This window comes from Entelurus aequoreus, linkage group LG14, assembly GCF_033978785.1.
Source record: "Entelurus aequoreus isolate RoL-2023_Sb linkage group LG14, RoL_Eaeq_v1.1, whole genome shotgun sequence".
Lineage (NCBI taxonomy): Eukaryota > Metazoa > Chordata > Actinopteri > Syngnathiformes > Syngnathidae > Entelurus > Entelurus aequoreus.
The window spans coordinates 18,570,765-18,582,584 of NC_084744.1; the positions used below are offsets into that span (position 1 = coordinate 18,570,765).

Here is an 11,820-nt window from a genome sequence, read left to right on the forward strand (position 1 = left end):
ATCCCATTGGGTTGAGTTTTTTCGTGCCCTGATGTGGGATCTGAGCCGAGAATGTCGTTGTGGCTTGTGCAGCCCTTTGAGACACTCGTGGTATAGGGCTATATAAGTAAACATTGATTGATTGATTGATGTGCTTGCAGTAGTGTACACATGGAGTGCATAACATTATCAAAATATCAGTAACAAAAAAACCCTGTAAAATGTGTATTTTAAAAAAAAAAAAAAACATCTTTATTTATAATCATCAACATTTACAAACAAACATATGAACAACAACAGTACAAAACAGCACCAGGGGTTTGGAAACTCAATAAAACAACTGCAGTAGAATGCAAAATATATATTTATATATAAGTAGGAATGTGTAAAGTCATTAGCTCACACAAGTTCCGTAAATAGTCCAAATTTGGAGGACAGCATCACAGTTTTCACAGCTTTTTGGTTGTGAGAAGTAAAAATTGAATATATTAGGGCGGATTTATTGCGTTTGCGCATGCGCCATATTTCACTAAGCCCCGCCTACCGCTACCATCCCGGAACAGGAAGTGGCTTCCTGTTCGAGTCGCTGCTGACGTTTAAGCTGACGATGGCGTCCACAGAGCAGTCAGATAAAGAAACCCGCGAGAAGCTGTCACAGTGGGACTGCCGCCCGGACGCCATGGCTCCGCTTACGGAGACGCAAACGGACTCTGTGTTGGAGATACGAACCGCTGCTGAGGCGCTTGCTGTCCCCTCCGAGGTGAGATGTAGCTCGGCTGGAGCTAGCGTGCTAGCAATGTTGCTAACTCACTTTATACTAATTTTCAAGTGTGCTAAAGCCACTCTTAAGTCATTTAATAAAGATGATAGTCCATAAAAGTGGCGCGGTTTAATCTGTATGCCCTTCATTTTTAAGTGAATGTTTGTTTAGTAAAAGAGACTGTTGTTGTGCAGTTACCCATCGAGGACCTGGGCAGTCTGTCATCTCGCTCTCTCCAGCCGCCTTTCACCGCCACTGTGCCCGAGTCAACGGAAGACGTCCTGCTCAAAGGTTTCCAGATGATCAACATGGAGAACGACCGAGTAGAAACGGCACAGCAGGTGATCAAACATTGTATTAGTCCATCCATCCATCTTCTTCCGCTTATCCAAGGTCGGGTCACGGGGGCAGCAGCCTAAGGAGGGAAGCCCAGACTTCCCTCTCCCCAGCCACTTCGTCCAGCTCCTCCCGGGGGATTCCGAGGCGTTCCTAGGCCAGCTGGGAGAGATAGTCTTCCCAACGTGTCCTGGGTCTTCCCCGTGGCCTGCTACCGGTCCCTAGGGAGGCGTTCGGGTGGCATCCTGACCAGATGCCCGAACCACCTCATCTGGCTCCTCTCGATGTGGAGGAGCAGTGACTTTACTTTGAGCTCCTCCCGGATTACAGAACTTCTCACCCTATATCTAAGGGAGAGACCCGCCACCCGGCGGAGGAAGCTCTTTTCGGCCGCTTGTACCCGTGATCTTGTCCTTTCGGTCATAACCCAGAGCTCATGACCATAGGTGAGGATGGGAACGTAGATCGACCGGTAAATTGAGAGCTTTGCCTTTCGGCTCAGCTCCTTCTTCACCACAACGGATCGATACAGCGTCCGCATTACTGAAGACTAATACACATTGTATTAGTGTTGTCCCGATACCAATATTTTTGGTACCGGTACCAAAATTATTTAGATACTTTTCGGTACTTTTATAAATAAAGGGGACCACAAACAATTGCTTTAATGGCTGTTTTCAAGAAAAAATCTTATGGTACATTAAACATGTTTATTGCAATTTAGTCCTTAAATAAAATTAGTGAACATACAAGACAACATGTCTTTCAGTAGTAAGTAAACAAACAAAGGCTCCTAATTAGTCTGCTGACATATGCAGTAATATATTGTGTAATTTATCATTCTATTATTTTGTCAACATTATTAAGGACAAGTGGTAGACAATTAATTATTACTCTACTTGTTCGTTTACTGTTAATATCTGCTTACTTTCTCTTTTAACATTTTCTGTCTACACTTTTGTTAAAATGTAATAATAATTTATTCTTCTGTTGGTTGATACTTTACATTAGTTTTGGATGATACCGCAAATTTGGGTATCAGTCCGATACCTAGTAGTTACAGGATTAAACAGTGGCCATATTCAATACCACAACACAGGATATTGATCAGATAAGTTAAATTTGAGAACTTGCACACAAAGCAATACTGGAGGTGACTGACGTGCGCATTTTCTGCGCATGCGTATTAGGTCGTGTTTCGCTGGCGGACGGAGGGGGGGGTCTTAAATGGTGGCATTGCTGTGTGTGGACACGGATAAGGTTAGTTGGGATTTACCCTGGATAACCTTATCCGGCTTAGTGTAAACGGGGCCTTAAGCTCAATCAGGTTGGGCGGAAATCATCAGTGCACAGCCATTTTTGGATCTCTCCAGAAATGTTAAATTGGATTCAAGTCAGGGCTCTGACAGGGCCACTAAAGACATTTACAGAGTTGTCCTGAAGCCATTCATTGGACATCCTTTGACTGTGTGCTTAGGGTTGTTGTCATTCTGAAAGATAAACCGTCGCCCCAGTCTTAGTTCAAGAGCGCTCTACAGCAGGTTTTCATCCAAAATGTCTCTGTACATTGCTGCAGTCATCTTTCCCTCTTTCCTGACTAGTCTCCCAGTTCCTGCTGCTGAAAAATAACCCCACAGCATGATGCTGCCAACACCATCTTCACTGTAGGGATGGTATTGGCCTGGTGATGAGTGGTGCCTGGTTTCCTCTAGGGTTGTACGGTATACCGGTATTAGTATAGTACCGCGATATTAATGAATCATTTTCGGTACTATACCGCCTCTGTAAAGTACCGGTCCCCCACACCCCCGCGCCCCCGTCGTTGTCACATTGTGTCATTGCTGGTTTACAAGCAGAGGATCATGTTCGGTAGCGCACAGTCACACAGATAGGTTTGACGACATCCTCCTCCAGTCTGTATCTAAACCTTCTGGGGTCCATCAGTGTGGCCTCCTCCAGGAATGACAGCACGTCCTTTTCCTGGAGGGAAAATGAGGGACAGACACAGCATAGAATTAAGGGGGAAATTAGCTGAATGTGAAGACGAGGGTGTCTGTTATTAAGTCTTTAGCATTAGTATGTGGAATTAAAAGATGGAATAGATTAAGCAATTAAGTTAAACATTGTACTGATATGGTCCACTTTAAGAGGTTGTTCAAATTAATAGTGCTTACAAAGTACAAAGAAGAATTATGAGAAATACTTTCAACCTTATTGAAAATAAGATATTCTTCATCTCAGTATATTAATGACTGAATTAATTAATTGCATATTACAAAACTGTTGTATATACTAATTCACAGATGTTATTTTATTATAAAAAGGTCAGTAAATGATGTATATATTTGTAAACACTCTGAAGTGGGAAAGGGGTAGGATTAAATAAGCTTTACTTCTTCCTACTCCTTTTCAGACATGATGTAAAGTGAAATGATATGAAACTGTGATGTGTTATGCTGTAAGTGTGTTCATGTACAAAACTAAAGAAAGAAAGAAAGCACTAGTTTATTAGACAGACCTGCAAACTCTGGAGTGGTGTAGGCTACAAGACACCGTTAACGTTATCAGAAACATACAAAAAGGCTAACGTTAACGTTATCAGACACATACAAAAAGGCTAACGTTACCGTTAGCCACTGACTATGCTTAGATAACGTTAGTCTAGCTAACATTACTGCAGTCCTGGTTGTCATAAGAGATAACCTTATTTTAGCCTAAAGGCTATAAGTGAGCAAATATGGAAATTAACCAGCAACAGTTAATGTTAGTTACTCACCGGCAACTATCACTGGAGCTGGGGCTGCAGAGGAAGAGGGGTGCGCTTCGTCATCTCTGTCGCTGCTTCTCCATGTGTCGAAGGCACGCCGCAGTTCTTGAACGTTCCCGTTATGTACGGCCTGAACATGTTTCAACATGCTAGTTGTACCTCCCCCCCCTTTACATGAGAGCGAAGCCTGGCAATAATTGCATATTGCCGTTTCCTCGTCATATTTTTTTGTAAAATTAAGTCATTACTTGAGGCGTTTTTGCCGGTCCATTATTTTTGCTGCTTGTGTGACATCACAGGAAATGACGTAGCTCAGTCATTAGACTTGGCTACGTCAAAATTTGTGGTATCATCCAAAATTAATGTAAAGTATCCAAACAACAGATGAATAAGTGATTTTTACATTTTAACAGAAGTGTAGATAGAACATGTTGAAAGAGAAAGTAAGCAGATATTAACGGTAAATGAAGAAGTAGATTAATAATTAATTTTCCACCACTTGTCCTTAATAATGTTGACAAAATAATAGAAGGATGAATGACACAATATGTTGCTGCATACGTCAGCAGACTAATTAGGAGTCTTTGTTTGCTTACTTACTACTAAAAGTCAAGTTGTTTAGTATGTTCATTATTTTATTTAAGGACAAACTTGCAATAAGAAAAATGAATACTAAGATTTTTTGTTAAAATAAAGCCAATAATGCAATTTTTTTGCCGTCCCCTTTATTTAGAAAAGTATCAATAAGTACAGAAAAGTATTGAAATAATTTTAGTACCGGTACCAAAATATTGGTATCTGGACAACACTAGTTTCCTCCTAACATGATGCCTGGCATTCACGCCAAAGAGTTAAATATTTATCTCATCAGAGGAGATGATTTTGTTTCTCTCGGTCTGAGAGTCTATCAAGTGCATTTTGTCAAACTCCAGGCAGGCGGCCATGTGCTTTTTACTAAGGAATGGCTTCCGTCTGGCCACTATCATACAGGCATTATTGGTGGATTGCTGCAGAGATGGTTGTCGTTCTGTAAGGCTCTCCTCCACAGAGGAATACTGTAGCTCTGACAGAGTGACCATCTGGTTCTTGGTCACCTCACTGCCTAGAGCAGGGGTGTCAAACTCATTTTAGATGGGGGGCCACATGGAGAAAAATCTACTCCCAAGTGGGCCGGACCGGTAAAATCACGGCACGATAACTTAAAAATAAAGACAACTTCAGTGAACAATGGGAGACCGGGCTTTCTGCTCCGCTGCTCCCAGTCTGTGGAACGCTCTCCCTGACCACCTGAGGGCACCACAGACTGTGGATGCTTTTAAAAAAGGCTTAAAAACCCTTCTTTTTAAAAAAGCCTTAAAAACCCTTCTTTTTAAAAAAGCCTTTTTTTTTTTTTTTTAGATATATGCATACTAGTTTTAGCTATTTGGCTGTTCTAGTTTTTATTTATTTTTTATTATGTTTTTATTTTTTCTAATTTATTTATTTATTTTATTTTATTTTTTAAATACACTGTAGCACTTTGAGGTTGTTTACTCAATGTAAAGTGCTTTTTACAAATAAAATCTATTATTATTATTATTATTATTAAAAAAATAATATAAAAATTAAATTACAGGATGTTATTTATGTAGTTTGCTTACATCGTGTGGTATATTTTTTTTATTTTTTTACATATGTAGCATAATCTAGAAAGACACAAATAATTGCTATTGTGACATCTAGTGGACACAATTAAAACAGCAGTTTCTTTCATTCAAAAATTTCGGCTAATTTTTATACTTAGTAAACTCATCCCACGGGCCGGATAAAACCTGTTCACGGGCCTGATCCGGCCCACGGGCCTTACGTTTGACACCCCTGGCCTAGAGCCATACTGTGGGACCTTATATATAGACTGGTGTCTGCCTGTCCAATCAACTTTACCACAGGTAGATTCCAATTAGGCTGTAGGAGTATCTCAAGGATGATCAGTTAAAACAGGATGCACCTGATCTTACTTTTGAGCTTAATGGCAAAGGCTGTCAAAACTTTGGTACGGTACATGTGATTTCTTAGTTTTTTATTTTTAACAAATTTGCAAAAATCTCTAGAATTTTAGGGGCATACATTAATTCATTCCATTTCCGAATACGGTTGCAACATAACAAAATGTGGAAAAAGTGAAGCGGTGTGGATACTTCCTGGATGCACTGTATAGCTGTAAAGGAAGCTGGAGAAGACCTACGCTCACACAGGAGACTCCACACACAGTAATGTTGCCTATTTTTTGTTGCAGTTCTTTGCCTGGTTTGCCAAGTTACAAGCCAACATGGATCAGGATGAGAGTGCAAAGTACAGGTGCGTAAACATTTAATGCTATCTACATTGCTTAGGATTTCCCACGGATTGGCAACATATCTGTGGCTATAGGCATGATCAACATGACATCATATAATTTGCATAATCTGTGATGATGCAAATATTTTCTTTAAAAAGTTTAAACAATTGAAATACATACATTTAAAAACAAACCTGAGTTATTATTAATCAGTGTTAACTTATATTTTTTCTTATCGTTTTGCTCTGTTTTTCAATTGTTATTGCTTATTGTACATTGTACTTTGTTGAGAATTTTTAAAGTTTCTATAGACATGTCTAACCCTTTTAGTGACGTTTTCTTTATTAAAAACGACTAGCAACATATAGAGACTGTGCTCGTGTTTGGAGACCCTTTAGTTTTGTCGCTCGATGTTCGTAACGAACAGCGAGAGCTGCAGCGAGCCTCACTGACATCACACTTGCTTGGCGCTGATGCTCCAACATGCTATTTCTGTCCTTAAAAGCCGCCACTGACCTTTTAATATTTGCACATTGCACATTTTGTAGGTCGCAGTCCGCAGGTATATCTCGGATGTACTAAAGAACGTCCACATCACAGACATCATCACAACATCCGGTTTTGGCAATGCTGTTTTGGTGATGAAAGTTTTTCTGGAGGGCACATTTTTGGTGCATCACTATTTAATAATGCGCAAATAATAGGATATACAAATCCGTTCATACATTGTATTACTATAACTAGTTTTCACGTAAAAACCCTAATTTTAGAGGCTGCAGCACTAACTGCGAATGTGAAAAAGAAAATGCATATTGCAAGAAGTTTTTTTCGCATAGGAGACGTGTTAATGTATCTTCTTTATGAAAAAACAAACGCCATGAAAACATAAATACCACAGACACAAAAATACATCAGATGAATTTGTTTTAATCAGCCCTTTAAATCATCCAGCAGCTATAAAATTATAATATTATATTGGTAATTAGGCAATATGTCTGATATATTTTTTCAACAGTACATATATGTTGACATTTACAAGCACAAAAACAGTAGTCTGGACTCTGAGCTGCTCTGCAATTGGCTCCTTTGTCACAGCCGTATGTAACTGTCAGTTTGCACATGCTAACTAATGACACAATAACATTCACAATTGAGTTTTATTCTTGATAAATCAAACTTTGTCAGAATAATTATATTTGCATTTTATCCTCCCAGTATTGTGGGCGTTCTGATAATCGGCATATATTCTGCATAATCATGACGACAAAAACATCTTGAAAACTATTCCTGTCAATGTTTGCAACACATGCAGTTGGCAGCTACTTTACACATTGTGTTCGTTTCTCTTTCAATTGCAGGCAAACCCGAGATGATCTCTTCTGCTACCAGGAACATTGTGATGCCATTCTGAAAGATGTTAGCGCAGCTCTGGAGCAGCTGGACTCTCTTCAAAAGCAGTACCTCTTTGTGTCCAACAAGACGGGCACGTTACATGAGGCTTGCGAACAACTTTTAAAGGAACAAGTAAGATCTCCTATTCATTGTCAGTAAATGTCTAGCTCAGCAAAAATACTATTGGTTGATTTAAATGTTCCTGGAATGTTGGACCACTGAAGATGCACGTACCGTAAACGCTCAACCTGATAATCCGCAGTCTCCTATAGTTACACTTTGTGTGCACCACAAAAGCAAATAATTGTCTGGACAAAAAACATTGGCATTAATAGTTCTTGCGGTAGGCTGCATATGAAGTGTCATTAGTAGTCAGCATTCAGAAGCTTTTTTTTTTAGCCTTGTGTGTGATTTTAAATGTTGGTTAAGCTATTCACCTTAAAAACATTTGTGATACACTTATCAGTAGGGCTAGGTATCATGGCCAATTTTGCAAATAGATTAATTGTCGATACTAAAGGTTATATATTGAATAACTACGACTAGATTTGATTAAGCCTGGGCTGATATTTGATTAGTCCATTAACTGATGATAAATAACAATTAAGTAGGTAAATTTTCCAGGGTTGATAAATCGCCATGTGCATGCCTTAAGAGCATTCACGCTCCTCGTTGCTTTCAGTAGCTGTGCACGTTTGTGCCATGGCGGAATGAAAAGAAGAGGGTGAATTCTCGTCCTCGTTAAGTGTCTTTGACTCTTTTTGTGGCGAGTAGAGGCCGCTAGCTCGCTAGCATCCCACAGTTTAACTATTTAGCATGTAGAAGCTAACATGGACAAAATGATCACAAAACCAAATGCCACCGCACCAGTGTGGGAATATTTCAGTTTAAACTTTTATAACAAGATGAGCCTATCAACACAGAGGATCCAGTTTGCTGAATGATCGCGAATACAACAAACCTGCTCGCCTACTTGAAACACAACCACTCAACAGTCTACACTCACTTCGCGTTTGGTGAACAAGCCAGGTCAGTGCAAACAAAACAGTGCAAAATAGTGTGCACTCACAGAAAGAGTAGTTAAATACATCGCTAAAGACATGCTGCCATTTAATACTATTGAAAAACAAGCATTTCTAAAAGTGCTGCAAACTTTTGACAGACATTTGTCATGTTGTCATGTCATGTTGGTGTTCCTCACTCAGTTTTTTATAACACAAATGTTTTTCATCAGACATTTTCTTTGTGTCTGGAAAGATTCAACACTTCTGATATAATAGATACCGTATTTTTCGGATTATAAGTCGCAGTTTTTTTCATAGTTTGGCCAGGGGTGCGACTTATACTCAGGAGCGACTTATGTGTGAAATTATTAATACATTACCGTAAAATATCAAATAATATTAGTTAGCTCATTCACGTAAGAGACTAGACGTATAAGATTTCATCGGATTCAGCGATTAGGAGTGACAGATTGTTTGGTAAACGTATAGCATGTTCTACAAACCCCGTTTCCATATGAGTTGGGAAATTGTATTAGATGTAAATATAAACGGAATACAATGATTTGCAAATCATTTTCAACCCATATTCAGTTGAATGTGCTACAAAGACAACATATTTGATGTTCAAACTGATAAACATTTTTTTTTTTCCAAATAATCATTAACTTTAGAATTTGATGCCAGCAACACGTGACAAAGAAGTTAGGAAAGGTGGCAATAAATACTGATAAAGTTGAGGAATGCTCATCAAACACTTATTTGGAACATCCCACAGGTGAACAGGCAAATTGGGAACAGGTGGGTGCCATGATTGGGTATAAAAGTAGATTCCATGAAATGCTCAGTCATTCACAAACAAGGATGGGGCGAGGGTCACCACTTTGTGTTAGGAGTGACAGATTGTTTGGTAAACGTATAGCATGTTCTACAAACCCCGTTTCCATATGAGTTGGGAAATTGTGTTAGATGTAAATATAAACGGAATACAATGATTTGCAAATCATTTTCAACCCATATTCAGTTGAATGTGCTACAAAGACAACATATTTGATGTTCAAACTGATAAACATTTTTTTTTCTTCTAAATAATCATTAACTTTAGAATTTGATGCCAGCAACACGTGACAAAGAAGTTAGGAAAGGTGGCAATAAATACTGATAAGGTTGAGGAATGCTCATCAAACACTTATTTGGAACATCCCACAGGTGAACAGGCAAATTGGGAACAGGTGGGTGCCATGATTGGGTATAAAAGTAGATTCCATGAAATGCTCAGTCATTCACAAACAAGGATGGGGCGAGGGTCACCACTTTGTCAACAAATGCGTGAGCAAATTGTTGAACAGTTTAAGAAAAACCTTTCTCAACCAGCTATTGCAAGGAATTTAGGGATTTCACCATCTACGGTCCGTAATATCATCAAAGGGTTCAGAGAATCTGGAGAAATCACTGCACGTAAGCAGCTAAGCCTGTGACCTTCGATCCCTCAGGCTGTACTGCATCAACAAGCGACATCAGTGTGTAAAGAATATCACCACATGGGCTCAGGAACACTTCAAAAACCCACTGTCAGTAACTACAGTTGGTCGCTACATCTGTAAGTGCAAGTTAAAACTCTCCTATGCAAGGCGAAAACCGTTTATCAACAACACCCAGAAACGCCGTCAGCTTCGCGATGGACTGATACAAAGTGAAAAAGTGTTCTGTGGTCTGACGAGTCCACATTTCAAATTGTTTTTGGAAACTGTGGACGTCGTGTCCTCCGGACCAAAGAGGAAAAGAACCATCCGGATTGTTGTAGGCGCAAAGTTGAAAAGCCAGCATCTGTGATGGTATGGGGGTGTATTAGTTAAGTTAAGTTAAAGTTAGGTGAGGGGAGCAGTGGGCAGTGCCCAAGACATGGGTAACTTACACATCTGTGAAGGCACCATTAATGCTGAAAGGTACATACAGGTTTTGGAGCAACATATGTTGCCATCCAAGCAACGTTACCATGGATGCCCCTGCTTATTTCAACAAGACAATGCCAAGCCACGTGTTACATCAACGTGGCTTCATAGTAAAAGAGTGCGGGTACTAGACTGGCCTGCCTGTAGTCCGGACCTGCCTCCCATTGAAAATGTGTGGCGCATTATGAAGCCTAAAATACCACAACGGAGACCCCTGGACTGTTGAACAACTTAAGCTGTACATCAAGCAAGAACGGGAAAGAATTCCACCTGAGAAGCTTCAAAAATGTGTCTCCTCAGTTCCCAAACGTTTACTGAGTGTTGTTAAAAGGAAAGGCCATGTAACACAGTGGTATACATGCCCTTTCCCAACTACTTTGGCACGTGTTGCAGCCATGAAATTCTAAGTTAATTATTATTTGTAAAAAAAAAATAAAGTTTATGAGTTTGAACATCAAATATCTTGTTTTTGTAGTGCATTCAATTGAATATGGGTTGAAAAGGATTTGCAAATCATTGTATTCTGTTTATATTTACATCTAACACAACTTCCCAACTCATATGGAAACGGGGTTTGTATATGTTATAGTTATTTGAATGACTCTTACCATAATATGTTACGTTAACATACCAGGCACGTTCTCAGTTGGTTATTTATGCGTCATATAACGTACACTTATTCAGCCTGTTGTTCACTATTCTTTATTTATTTTAAATTGCCTTTCAAATGTCTATTCTTGGTGTTGGGTTTTATCAAATAAATTTCCCAAAAAAATGCGACTTATACTCCAGTGCGACTTATATGTGTTTTTTCCTTCTTTATTATGCATTTTCGGCCGGTGCGACTTATACTCCGAAAAATACGGTACCAAAAAAACTCTGCTGTAGGGCTGGCCGATTAGGCAAAAATAGTCATCACAATTATTTTGATTGATATTGTAATCACGATTAATTACATGATTATTCATTAATTTGAAAACACAAGTATCTATTGTAACACCAAAATTTAACTTTAAACATAGTTTTAAAAAACGGATATCAATTGGTAATGAATAAACAACAAGTAAAATTATATTAGTAACAATACATTTAAATAACAATAGCAATATAAAAAACAATACAATTCAGTTTTTATGTTTTAGTTACTTTTAGTTCCATTTTTTTTACCTTTTTACACTTATTTTACCACTATGGAGTGTGTGCTTTTTGTGTTGAATAACATTTTATAAAATGTTTGCTAATTAAGTGCAAAATTTTGCACATTCATTGGTGCCATACATCTTTGGACAAAGCATAATAATTGTGTAAAAGTATCA

General features: G+C 38.8%; 1 protein-coding gene across 2 annotated transcripts in view; it reads left to right on the forward strand.

The window, feature by feature from the left end:
- The first annotated feature begins 514 nt into the window (after positions 1-514).
- cog3 (component of oligomeric golgi complex 3) overlaps positions 515-11,820 on the forward strand; it is a 29,903-nt gene continuing 18,597 nt past the window's right edge. Inside the window, exons 1-4 of one of the 2 annotated variants that reach the window (XM_062070540.1) lie at positions 515-739; positions 934-1,080; positions 6,118-6,179; positions 7,518-7,683. In XM_062070540.1, the coding sequence (XP_061926524.1) occupies positions 587-739; positions 934-1,080; positions 6,118-6,179; positions 7,518-7,683 (528 nt within the window). In that variant the 5' untranslated portion in view covers positions 515-586. The remainder of the gene's footprint in view (positions 740-933; positions 1,081-6,117; positions 6,180-7,517; positions 7,684-11,820) is intronic. The other variant, XM_062070539.1, reaches the window with a different exon arrangement.